Here is a 14008-nt window from a genome sequence, read left to right on the forward strand (position 1 = left end):
CATGGGGGGGAGGGTGCCACCGGCTTCCAGAGACGGTGGCCTCAAGGAGGCTATGATCATCTGAAACTGTGGACCTAAGGGCACAAATCAGGCTGAGCCTGGATGACGGAGGCCTGGCTCTCGCTCTACGCTATCGGAGGGTAGGTATCTACTTCATTTTTTTTTTTTTTACAGGCTTTGGGCATCACCACAGGAACATGGCGATAGGCGGAGACTCCAATACAAATACAGCCATTATAAAAGAAATATTATATAAATATAAAAATGTTAACATGTTTCCAATGAGTCAATACATGTCTGTGTTAGAGAGGACACCAAGAGAGTTGTTAAGAGAAGAAGTGATAATACATCTAGATATTTCAGATTATGAATTCGCCGGAAAAAAAACAACTACTACTTTATAGTATTTTTCATTAGAATGAACTAAGAGAGCAATGGACCACGCAAAAGACCAACTGTTTATACAAGACAAGGCTGAGTCTATCTCGCCCACCTATCCATCAGACGGTTCGCCGCCTTGACAAGAAGATTGGGCATCAGCGCCATGCTATCCCAGCCTCCACATAGCGGTGGTGAATCAGTGACGGATCACTGGGAAGCAGGTAACACGGCACACTACTCTTGTGTACACAAACCCAAGCGCCCAGGCTTCAAATTACACATTTCACCAGGTCAGCTCACCGGTTCTCTCCACAAACATGAGTGATCTTACTACACCCTCAGAGCACCATCGCAGCCCGGCTTAAGAGCACCACCGCGGCCCGGCTTAAGAGCACAAGAGGGCTCGGGTTACAGGGAGCCGAGCCCTTGAGGCGTCAGCGATGGCATGTTGGTTTTTTTAGCGGGTGATGAAAACTTCAAGTGGTCTTCTAAAGAATTAGCCAACAGGCTGGAATTGCAGGTCTTGCGCTGCCCGCTCCCCGCCCCCCCCCCCCCCCCAACTCTTTTCTCACAAACTTTCCCTGCGATCCCCCTGCAGGGCCGTTCCCATGGTCTTTGCCAACCTAAGCGTGCTGATAGGGGTCTGGGGCAGCCAGAGACATAACATTTAACACTAGAAAACAGATGCAGACATGTCTGCCTCAGGCACCACGAATACTGCCCTGACGTGAAGCGAGCGTAGGAAGCGCCTCGGAGAGCATCTCTCGACATTGTATCCGAAATTGTGGCCTAGGAGGGGATGACTGAATGACATTACATTTGTTTATCTGTTTTTTGAATGAATGTCGAATGATAGAATTATGGGAATCTATATTTCAAAAAATATCTACGAGGTGGTGATCATCTAGGAGGGGCGATTTGCAGTGTTGAGACTTCTAAATAATGAGTCAAATAATACTTTATATTAATTGTAAAAAAACATTTAATGTTTAACAATGCACAGCAAGAATACATGAACAAAATAAGAAGAGTTTGCAAATGGGCAAATATGGCTTTTACATTTCGATGTATAGGATAGATGAACGCATGTTTCAATCCATCAAACTGCATTGGAAACGGTAAATGATCAACTTAACAGTATTCAATCAAAGGTACCTTCATTGTCATTAGGTCGTTTCTTTCATGAATTTACCTTAGATCAGACAGTTGTAGCAATGTGATAATAAAACTTTACTGAATACATGCTTTATTTGGCACAACGGAAAGTATAAAACAAAAAATTATTGAATACAATAATTCCAACCAATTATCTTATATTTCTTCACTTTTTTCCATTCATGCAATTGTATTAATTTTATTTTTCCAAAATGTGTCATTACTTTATGTCAATGATATTTAAGAAGTCTAGTTCTCTTGATCTGCTTTGACTGATGCCTTTTAGATCTATCCATGTGAAAAAAGAAAGCAATGGTAGTAAGTGAGAAAGTAATATTCCACATTCTTAGCTGTATTTGAAGACGACCATCTTTGTAGTTTACACTTTGGTAATAATGCGGCACAAATGCATCTAACACAAGCGGTCAAAGATAAAATATGTCACAATCCTTTGGCCATATCATCCACAGTACTGGGCATTGTATTTATATCTTATGGACATACTTTTAAGAAACACTGAAGAAGGGGGTGCATAGGAGGAAAAAAATACTACTGGAAAATATCCAAATACTTTCTGATTACAAATGCGCTTCTTTAGGTGAATAAAGTCGAAACTCAAAATATTTTGGACTATATACACATTGTATTTACATTGTACATATTTACATAAAAACTTTTCCCACTGATAAAAAAAAACAAAATACAAATCCGAAGCCTTAAAACACCAGAGAATCACACCCTTTAAGCCACAACTATTTTCCAGCTTCTTGTGATGGCAAAAAAAACAAAAAAACGAGTCCATCCACGACGTGATCTTTTCAGAGTGATGTGGGATCCTCCGAAAAAGCGATAAAAAGTTCAGATCTGTACAGTCCTGTACAACGACGCGCCCCACGGCCATCAGAGCTCCGTGGACCACCGATGGACGGACGTGTCCGCCGAGTCCTTGCGGTCGTGCTCCGTCAGTTTGAGTATCACCACCTTCCTCAGGAGCGGCTTGGCGGCCGGCGGCTTGCGGGGGCTCTCCGTCGGCGGAGGCGCTGCCGCCGCCGCCGTCACCATCTCCTCCGCCTCCTCCACCACAGAGTCCCGCCGCGGCGCGGGCGCCAGCGCCAGCGCCTCGCCCTCGGGCAGCAGCAGCGTGATGACGTCTGTGTAGCCCCCCTGCACGGCCAGGTGCAGCGGCGTGAGGCCCTGCCGGTCCGGCAGGCCGGCGCCGTCCGGGCAGCGGCGCAGCAGCTCCTTCACCACCTCGCCGTGCCCGCCCTCCGACGCCAGGTGGCAGGGCGTGCGCAGGGCCTTGTCCTCGCCGCGCGGGTCCGCGCCCTCCTCCAGCAGCATCTTCACCGTGGCCAGGTGCCCCCGCTGGGCCGCCAGGTGCAGGGCGGCGTGCCCCTGCGCGTTGCGCCGCCGCAGGTCGCCGCCGTGCTTCACCAGGAGGCGCGAGGTGCTGGTGTGGCCCGTCTGCGCCGCCACGTGCAGCGGCGTGTTGTGGCCGTCCGACGCCACGTGGATGTCGGCGCCCAGCTCGATGAGGATGCGCGCCACGCGGTACTGGCCCCGCTGCGACGCCAGGTGCAGCGGCGTGCGTCCGTCCGCCGTCTGCCCGTCCACGTCCGCCCCGGCCTGCTTCACCAGCAGCTTGCTGATGCCCAGGTGGCCCTGCCAGGCCGCCAGGTGCAGCGCCGTCCAGTTGTCGCGGCCGCGCACGTGCACGTCGGCGCCGCGGCTCAGCAGCACGCGCACCACGTTCTCCTGGCCGTGCTGGCACGCCACGTAGGTGGGCGTGCGGCCCTGGCCGTCCGTCTCGTTGAGGGCGGCGCCGCGCTCCAGCAGGAGGCGCGCGATGGCCTCGTCCCCGTTCTGCGCCGCGCAGTGCAGCGCCGTGTGCTGGTCCTCGTCCTTGGCGTTGACGTTGGTGCAGCGCCGGCCCAGCAGCAGCTCCGCCAGGGGCTTCAGGTGCTTCTCCGTGGCCAGGTGCAGCGGCGTGGAGCCCCGGCTGTCGGCCAGGTTGGGGTTGGCGTTGTTGAGCAGCAGGAACTTGAGGGCCTCCTCGTTGGCCAGGCCCACGGCGTGGTGCAGCAGGCTGCCGCCGCCGCCGCCGCCGTCCAGCGGCAGGTCCACGTCCTGGGGCTGCAGGATCTTCATGAGCCGGGCCGTGTCGCCGGTGCGGATGGCGTCGCACAGCTTCCGCTTGTGGGTCTCTGTAGACTCTGGAGAGGGGGGGCGGGGGAGGAGCAGGACAGATGTTCAGAAACAACTAATAGATACTTTTACACGTTAAGTCCACCGCTGGAAAAGGCACAGTCAATGACGGTTTAAAGTCAAAACAACTACCAGTTAAATGTATCGATTTTTTTCCGCATGCCATTTGTTTTTGTCTACGTGCTTATACTTAACGATGTTCGGAATTTAGAACAAAGCGTCCCCATAACAGTAAGCAATTAAATGATCGCGCTGAGTTAATTGCTGTGTCATTAAACAGTCGTTAATCTCAGCGGGCCGCGCCGATCACAATGGATGACACGGCCGGTTCTAAAACGCACACGCGACGTACCACACGTGCTCTCCTTCTCGAAGGACAGGGAGATGGAGTCCTGGGAGGAGAAGGCAGAGTCCACGGAGGAGATGCCCGACAGCCTCTTGCAGGTGTCCTCCTTGCTGTGGCCGCCCTCCTCCTTCACGCGGTCGAAGCTCCGGGAGATCCCCGAGTCCACCTGGCTCAGCAGCTCTGACAGGCTGCAGTCCTTCTCCGGGAGCATGGCCGACTTGGGCCGCACCGGCCGGCTGTCCTTCACCTGCTGGAACACAACGAGAGGAGGACGCGTTAGCAGAGTGTCGTTAGTAGTTACGTTACTTTCCATGAGAGCGGTCTGACTCCACGGCGAATAATGTTGTTGTAAAGACACTGCGATCGGTCTTAAAGTTTCCATCACAGCTTGCCCAACGGCGAAGGTGTGTGTGTGTGCGTGTGTGTTTGCGTCAGTCAACCCTCAGGTATTCAGAAGTGGTTTAGGAAAAAAGTGAGGTGTTGAAATATTTATACACAAAAATGCTTGAAAGATTCCAAGTGATAGTATTTTATTAGCATGTACTGTATTATTTGTTTTAGCTCCATTATCTCACTTCAATAATTGTATGTGTCTATCTTGGCCTCTTGATTTGATCTGAGGAGGTACAGAAATGTATCCTTGTGTAGTGTATCCTCTTGTTGATAGATGATTACGGTTCAGTTAAAACATTAGCCCCTTAACCGGAAAATGCATTCCCAGTTCTTGTAATGAACAACAAATATGCGATGACAAAGCAAAGATGACGGGTCAAACAATGTCAATGGCCTACATTCTTGGCTACCAATGGAACTGTTTGCCAGGAACAAATATTTACACAGCAAATGTTTACCATGTATAGGGCATTTCACAGATGACATGTTGTGCCCCTTTTGTGATTGTGTGAGGGAACATTTTTATCAGTTCTTCTGTGTGAAAAGATTCATGACGCTTGATGTAAAGCTGTTTAAATGGCCAAGTTAGCATTTATGAATGATTTTGTTGATGATGTTGTCTCCCCTGAATCTCATGAGGTATTGAGTCTGTTGACACTTGACACTATTGAGTGTTTACATAACGCACATGTTTTTTATGTGAAAACTTCTTTCAGGTGGTGGTGCTGTTTGAACAGTAATGTGCAGCCATCCAGGGGTAATGCCTCGTGGTGCTCTACCTTATCTGTGAGGAATCTGTTACAGGAGGCCAGCTCCGATTCTGGGGTGGGGGTCTTCGGTTCCTCCTGAGGTTTGGAGCAGAGGTCCTCAGCTTCTGATGTGATTTCTGTGGGGAGGATAAGGTTTTCCCATCAGGTTTTCAACAGGGATTGTGATCCATAAACAATAACAAAAAGGCCAACGAGTACTTCCACATTTGAAAAAAAACATTACAATTCTTAATTTAAATATATTTCTGGTTAAATAAAAAAAAAATGCTGAATAGCTGTCGCCACCAAAAAAAACACAACTACAATCAAACATCTGCTGCGTCTCCGACACTGATCAACAACACACGTTCACCCCGAAGAATTAAAACCGGTTTTAATGCTTTCCAAATCGAGCCACGGCAGCAACAAGAACAAACAGAAGAAGAAGACAGACTGCTGCACTCACCCTGGAAAGTGGGCCTGGCCCCGGGGGAGGTGGCCCAGCAGCGCTGCATGAGGCCCAGGAACCCCGCGCAGGCCTGGGGTCGACTGCGTGGCACGCACGCCATGTCGGGACGCACCCCTTTCACCACCTTCACCATGATCTGGAGGATGTTGTTCTCGCCTAGGGAGCAAAACAAACACAAACATTAATGAATCACAAAAGTGGATAATGCCGATGATCTATTCTGAACAGAATGTCCCTTGTTGATCAACTGGATTCGCTCTGGCCCGCATGGAAACAAAGCACTTGCCAAGAAAATTTAAATCTAAATCGATGCAAGAAAAACAAAAAAAAAGGAAAGCGCATTCCAGCGCGCTGACGTCCAGTTATTGAAGTGCATTAGCGGCTAGCTTTATCACAAACTCCCTGGGCACCCAGATAAGCCTGAAAGGGCTGAGGTGACTTCCCACAGGAGCAAGAAGAAGCAAAAGAGGCGTTGAATACTTACTGGGTTAGACCCAGTGTGTATCAGCACGAGCAATCAGCAGCGTCAGGGGTTCAAAGCAAACAGGTACAGGCCCTACGGCCCCTACTGTAGCCTGTAATCCTCCCAAGTACTAATCCCAAAGTGTGTGCGCGCGTATGTGTGCTGCCCTATAGCCAACCCATTGTTCATTTTAATGAAGCCGGTGTTGGGGAACGTATAGGTTGCCGATATGATGGCGGTGGAGACGCGACTCCTCTGCGCTGCTACCCGATACGCCTGAGAAAAAAACCAACCACCTCCACCTGTCCCATCCACCTGCTCCTTCCTGAAATTCCTCAGGTAAACACACACACACACACACACACACACACACACACACACACACACACACACACACACACACACACACACACACACACACACACACACACACACACACACACACACACACACAGTTTCTATGCCCCCCACTGCAGAGGCTTGACACATTTACTCACATGCACTGAACTACAGTGTGTGTGTGTTTGTGTGGGTGCGGGTGTGTGTGTGTGTGCGGGTGCGGGTGCGTGTGTGTGTGTGTGTGTGCGGGTGCGGGTGCTTGCGTGTACAAGGAATCGTCTTGTCTAGACAGTGTTTTAAGGACAAGGGCCTGTGTGTAACAACTTGTTCCCGATCCATTGTGTGTCGTCAACAACAACAACAACAACAACAGAGGGAAATATGCATCCAGTTGAATAATCATCTGCAGCAGCCCCGTCGGTCTCACCTTGGTAGGGCTTCTTCTGCGTGAGAACGCCCCAGATGACAATGGAGAAGCTGGAAGAGGAAGCACAGGAGAACAGGTCAGGCTCAATGGTGACTGACTCAGTGTGAGTAAATTGCCGTGGAAGAAATAAATCCCAAAAAAGCGTAGGTAGGATGTGATGGGTGGTAGACGCCCATGCTAAGAATAACAGCCGCACCCGCATGTGTTCCTGCACGCACGCACACGCACGCACACACGCACACGCACACACACACACACACACACCTGTAGACGTCGTGCTTGGTGTCCGACACACGGTCCTTCTCAATGATCCTCTCCGGGGGGAGGTACGCGATGGTCCCGCAGAACCCGTCCCTGCTGATGTCATCAGCCCGCGACAGGCCGTTCCATCGCGCCAGGCCGAAGTCCGATATCTGGAACACGGAGATTAGATTTATTAGTTAAATAATGAGCTTGCCGTGTTATGGAATGTCAAAAGTGCTGTGGCAACAACGACGAATGTGGCCCTATTCTACGCACAGAGCCTGCGAGAGCCCTTATTGTATACATTTATTATAAAAGGAGGCCAGGCCCTGTCATGTCCTGACCCGTCATACTTCTTCTAAAAGAAGGAGAGTCTTCCCTAACTTGCATGAGGAGCACACACCCACTGGCTCAGTCACCTGCGTGCACAGGGAGAGTGAGGGCGGGCGGGCGGGCGGGAGGGAGGTGACGGAGTGGATGACAGGATCGGGATGGGTCCTGTCTGAACAGGCCCGGCGGAGCTGTTTACATCAAGGTATTAACCCAGAGACGTGATGGCTCCCACCCTTTTCCCTACAGTCATCTACAGTTAAGTGATTTTAAAGGGCCCCCCCATCAGTGCCCCCAGCGTGTCAGGAGCAAAGCTGTCATTAGCAAGAAGAGATGAGAGTTGAAGGATCAGCAGCTGGCAGCAGAAAGTCTTTTTAAAGGATTTAACAGATGGGTTGAGACGATAATGGCCGATGTGCTACAGCAGAAATGTACAACGTGATTTAGGGGAATCATTGTACTACGCTGCGCAATTTATGAACCCATAAAAGAACATGATTTATGCCGCTGCCCAAATTCCATTCAGTTTGACACAGGGAACAAACCAGTATTGATCCCAACATTTGTTTGTCAATCTTTCCATATAAAAAGCATCAGTCGTTTGTGAACTGTGAATGAGAAGGATGTCTTTGGGGGCAGTTCCTGACAGACATTCAGGCAGTTCCTTGAATTTGACATCAGACTGTAATTAGCCTCCTCTTGAATCAGGGCATCTGTGGGGGGGGGGGGGGGGGGCAATGGTCATTAGCATTACCATACTAGGACTTGTCTGTGAACTTTGGTTTACTTGTATCTCGCTTGCCTTACACTGTGACTCAGCACAACATAGCGTTAATCTACCTCGCACACAGATGCAAAGACAGACACAGACACGAACACACCTGTTTATAAGCCAGTGAGTAAGGACTAAGTCACTTACTCAGGATATGTCTTTAATCAACAGGTTTTGTTTGAGGTTCTTCAGAAAATTGTTAATGTTAAAAAAAGTTTTGGTCCTTAATAAAGAACAGCCAACAACAAAAAAAGTTTTGGTGTATATTTCTTCTGTGTTTTTTTTTTTTTTTTGAGTATTACGTTCTTGCGAAAATAAGAATTTCATTTTAAAGGGGTAGTGTTTAAAAGGGATGAGGATGTATGAGTATGCTAACTCAATTACAATCTAACTTGACCTACATAGAGCACATTCAGGACAGGTAGCTATAGAAAATATTAGACTTTGGCTTTGTCGAGACTGACAAAATATAAATGTTTTTTAAAAACACCAAGCACACACACAAGTAAATCTATCTGGCCAGGTTTGGTGAAATTTTTTTTTCATTTCTAAATGAGTCACTTGAGACAGCATCAAAACAACTAAAAATGGCTGGCTGGCTACCTCTTCCACATTATAGGCACATATAAAACAGACATTTCATCAATGGAAGTACAAGGGTCTTACAGTCGTACCCAGTTTCCTATATAAAAAGAACATACAGGCCATAATCCCAAAGCCAGTATTGTATCTCAACAAGAGAAATGACGATGTGTTTTATGTGTTTTGGTGTACATTCATTCCGTGTATTTATTCGAGTGTTTCCTTCTTGTAAAAAAAAATTGCAATTCCATTTTAAAGAGGAAGTGTATGACGGCATGAGGATGCATGCGTATGCCAACTGCCGGTTAGCTCACATCATCACGGCCCTAACTGTGAGATGGTGACGGTCAGAACCAAAGCAGCGCATCCTCCTCGTGGGGCTCCCACCCTACCTTGACGTGGTAGTGCGCGTCCAACAGGATGTTGGCGGGCTTCAGGTCCAGGTGCAGCAGGGGCGGGCTCATGCAGTGCAGGAAGTTCATGCCCACCGCCGTCTCGTGGATGATGCGGAAGCGCAGTTCCCAGGGCAGGGGCTCATCCGCCAGCAGGGTCTCCAGGGAGCCCGTCTCCATGTACTCCATCACCAGGCCCTGGGGGTCCTCGCAGATGCCGTACACAGGCAGGATGTAGCGGAACTTGGCCGCCTCCATCTTCTTGGCCTCGGCCAGCAGCTCGGCCCGCTCCCTGCGACAGGAAGAGTGAACGCAGGGTTAGACTCAGGTCTGCCACAGCTCGGGGGGTGCCTGCCTGCTTTTGGATGACGGCTGATTCAAAATCACACTTTAAACTGTGAGATGGCAATCGTTGATGCTAAAAGAAAACAACAATACAGACGCAAAGTATCTTTCTTAAACGTTGAACACCAGATCTTTAGGAGTAAATATTCATGCTGATTCGTATGCGAGAGTGGATTTTGTCAACCAAAGTAGCAGTCTTGGCTTGTGACTAGTTTAAATGTTCTTTTTGGACAACAAATCAATTCCACAAAGGCAAGTGCCTGAAAGGAAAAATTTGTTTTAAAATTTGTTTTCACCGGAGCGCGCGCGAGAGAGCCGACAGACCTCTTGTTCTCAAGTGTCTTGCTCAACCTTTGCACAGTCCCCTTTTATCAGCACGCAGGAGCTGCAGGCGCGCATACCTCAAACAACAAAGCACCACGTACCACAAGTGACCTCCACGCAACAACATCTTACAAGGAAGGAAGGGAGCCGGAGACGCTGCCACACTTATCAGACGCTCTTATCAAGACGGGTTACCGGAGACACACACATAGAGGTGGAACAAGGAGGAGGCTGTTGGCCCATCAGACTCCCGAGGTGACAAACCAGACATGCTGCTTTTTTCAGCAGGGCTTACGTAATGCACTTAGATCCTTATCGCTTTACATTTTTGACATACGGTGAACTATCACTACGGGTACAAGATGATCCACCGGAGGTGTTGAGGAGTAAGGGGACACTCTCTCGCCCCAGTCCCCTAAACTTTACACAGCCAAACAATTGTCCTTTCCTCGGCAGACACGGGGGGCCGGTGGGACCGGTTCCGCGACATCCGCATTGTCTGGAGCGCACGGCGGCAGCCTGGGCCCCGCCACACAAAAGGTAGCTTTGACTCACGGAGATGGACCGACGGACGGACGGGATGTGTGTGGGTGTGTGGGTGTGTGGGTGCGTGTGAGTGAGTGAGTGTGTAGGTTGAAGGCCCGGGACTATTGATGTGCTGTGCAGATGTTGGCCGCTGATAACATCACTGGCCTTTGTTTATCTAGGGGAAGTTGAGCAACAGGTTGAGAGACAACCTGCGGGGGACAATCCGGTGCCTTCACCGTCTCCCCCCCCGCCCACCCCCCGCCCACCCCCTCCGTCGGCCATTGAGTCACCCGAGACGTGCTTGTCGGCGTGTGGTGGCTTGGTGCGTTTACACTACAGCGCAATGGTCCGATTGTCGGATGAGTCATCTAAGCTAGTTACCCAGCTCCTGAACAGTGGCTGGCTACCGTCAGTCGTCGCCGGCCAAACGCTCCGTCGATCAAATCCCGTCGCTCCTACCGGGATTAATGCTCGACTCCAAAGACGGAGGCCGGTAAAGGAGAAAACGTATATAGCACATTTCACGCATGCGTGCGCACGGGCGCACATTGCACGCACGCACATTGCACGCACGCACGCACATCACACACACACACACACACACAAACACACACACACACACGATAGGGGTGAATTACAGGTTTACATAATCAGGAGAACACAATGCGTCGTTGGTCCCCCCCCCCCCCTCCATTAGCTTTGGTTCGCTCCACAGACACCGGGAGTCCCCAACACTAGAGTCAGGTGGCAGAAAGCCGAGCCGAGCTTCTGACACAGGCTTTACATCACCTGGAGTGAGAAGACAACTTGATCCCCTCGTTGGTTTATTTCAATTCTGTCAATAGGTCTCTTATGCCGGGGGGGGGGGGGGGGGGGTTAGAGCAATTTAACTAAATGAGGGTGAAAATCTGAATGACACAGCCTCCCCCTCCCCCAGGCATTGACTGCCACCACCACAGAAGAAGGAGGTGAAGAGGTTTATGTAGAGCTTGAGTGCGTTGCAGCGATGCGCCCGGTGATTTTATTTGACCTCCAAGAGTAGAGTAGCTTATCTTGTGAATTCAAAGCGAGAGCAGCTACAATTGATTGCATGCAAAGAGAGGGATGAAAATGGAGGGCATTCATACTGGCAGTTTTTAAACTATATGTTTTATGACTCCCTCGTTCCTCGTTCTCGTACAATCTAAGTCAAGCTCAAAAGTGGAAGAAGTGAGAATCAGGGAGATATTTGATGGTGTTTTTGACATTATGTTGGAAATATCTCCCTGGGTTTGCCTTATCAGACCCAGACTCGTTTTTATGGGGAAATGCGACCGACACAGAAAGGCCGTTATTGCATAAATCGACCCTGAGGCTATGGTCAAAGAGGCGACCTTAAGCGGTCCTGATTGAATATTCGTCTGTGACCCCTTGAGCTTTCAGACAGTGTGGAGATCTCCATGTGGTGAAACAGGTTCTGAGGCCTGTGTTTGTATTGATTCAGCTTCTGGTTCACAAATATTCAACACGCACAAACAAGCAGCCAAGATAAAACACACACATGCACAACCCATGAACAAATTACCAACACATACACCCACTGGCGGGATTGAATGGAGTCCAACAATTCAAAATACAATCTTACAACCAGTTTTTGGACACACACACACACACACACACACACACACACACACACACACACACACACACACACACACACACACACACACACACACACACACACACACACACACACACACACACACTGTTAGTTTGCTATACATCATGGTGCATCAATACAATACATTACCTATTGCAATACACTGGAGCATTCCAGAGCACTGTGTAACATGCCCGGGGGTGCGTGGGAAGGGGAGGGAAAATTACATTTACTGCGCACCCCCCCCCCCCCTTACAAATGGATCTTTATTAAAAAACCTGCCACTCCCGGCCCACTGGGCCAGGGGTGAGGCTGATTGTGGGGGGGGGGAAGTGGCTTTGAACTGCTCTTGGGTCCCTTTGGAATGTAAATAAGCAGCAAAGGACCAGAGGACAACGGCTGGTCGTATATAACTGTCCAACAGAGGACTCTGTGTCTCCCAACAGGCTTTTAATTGCAGGTAATGGGAGCTGGAAAACGACCGAAGGTAATTAGAAGCAATGGACGTCCAAACGTTGAACTTGTTACCCGTAAACAACAAGCAAGAACGTCTCACTTAATGAGAACTGGACCAGAAGCCACCAATGGAGCAGACCCGTACATCTTAAACACAGAGAGAACCGAGTTAAGATGCGGTGGCTTCTCCACTCCCACCATTTCTACATAAGCCTCCTGCTCCACTTCACTAACTGCAACACAAAACAAATCCTCAACACACATGTACAGATACACACAATCTAGATGAAATCTCTCCACCACTCACTTGTCGTCCATGTGAAGGCAGGGAGGGCACTTGATGGCCAGCCATGTTTTCCACTGTACATGACGGACTTTGTATACTTGTCCAAAGCCACCCGAGCCGATCTTCTCCCAGCTGCCAAACTCGGGGGAATCAAAGTTCCTCAACAGCCCCATATTCCCATGGGGAGCGTCGGGAACGTCCATATCCAGGTCTGGAAAAACCTTTCAGTTGAGTGTGAGGAAGAACAAAAAACTCTTACTTCAAATGTTTGTGCTACAATCCCGAGAGCTGAACACACCCACACACACACCGACACGCAGGCGAGCACTCCTCCTCAGTGTGACTTCTTCCTTGTTTTTGCTCCAGGTCTACCTCTGCCTGCATGGCTCCGCCCATAATACAGCTCCGCCCCCCTGCCACAGATTACCATTATCAGGTAAAGAAATATGTGGGCGGGGCTTTCAGTGTGACATCATTTCCTGGATGTTGCCACACAATGCGGAATCTCACCAGAAGGGGAAGGTGCACTGTGTGCCCTACTGTTATTATACAATATATATATTATACTCTCCACAAAGCCTACCTCCAAGCAAGAGGCTGGCTCACGTTTCTCCTCACAATGAGGGAGAAAGGTCTTAGCGCTGACACAGAATTTAAGAACCTAGGAATGTGATGTATCACAACACACTCCTTTGTTCCTCTGGGGACCGATATTCTGAAAATGCCCCCTAAGGAAAGAAGGAAAATGGTTCTTAAGAGCAGCCAGTTATGTGATATTGACCAAATGGTTAGGCCTTGGGCTAGTATAGTGGATTCAATAACACAGCATCAGCTATGTCTGTTTATCTGGTGTGTCCACCTGCCTGTGGGGGGGAAACTGTGACTTGGTGTTAAACTTAAATTGAACACACACTGAAAATCACTCACAGACCAGAGACTGCATAAAATCCTGGACAAGATGTTCTCATAGTAGGCCTACAAACAAACCAAACGGAACTAAGCAAATGCAATGTATCTAATCTAATCTATTACAACACAGTAATGTTGTATTATTTGGTGATTATTAAACTAAAGCAGGTTACAGGTTGTAAATGTTGTGATGTTCGCCTTTGGGCTAAACTGATATTAGGCCTGGGCGATATGGCTGAAAGACATATCACGATATAACGTGATCATATTGATAA

At 49.1% G+C, this 14008-nt stretch overlaps 1 protein-coding gene across 2 annotated transcripts; it reads right to left on the reverse strand.

Moving 5' to 3' along the window:
* Positions 1–1362: 1362 nt before the first annotated feature.
* On the reverse strand, positions 1363–13143 carry ripk4 (receptor-interacting serine-threonine kinase 4). Of its 2 annotated transcripts, XM_084473738.1 has the most exons (9): positions 13135–13141; positions 12846–13035; positions 9247–9538; positions 7192–7340; positions 6928–6977; positions 5696–5854; positions 5260–5366; positions 4094–4337; positions 1363–3749 (listed from the first exon to the last, which is right to left on the reverse strand). In XM_084473738.1, exons 2-9 carry the CDS (start codon positions 13025–13027, stop codon positions 2437–2439), a joined length of 2496 nt encoding a protein of 831 aa, XP_084329864.1. In that variant the 5' UTR covers positions 13028–13035; positions 13135–13141; the 3' UTR covers positions 1363–2436. The 2 variants fall into 2 exon arrangements, with proteins under 2 accessions (XP_084329864.1, XP_084329865.1); XM_084473739.1 differs by having other exon boundaries at positions 4094–4334; positions 12846–13143.
* Positions 13144–14008: the final 865 nt, after the last annotated feature.

Source organism: Micromesistius poutassou, assembly GCF_964030765.1.
Source record: "Micromesistius poutassou genome assembly, chromosome: 10".
Classification (NCBI taxonomy): Eukaryota; Metazoa; Chordata; class Actinopteri; order Gadiformes; family Gadidae; genus Micromesistius; species Micromesistius poutassou.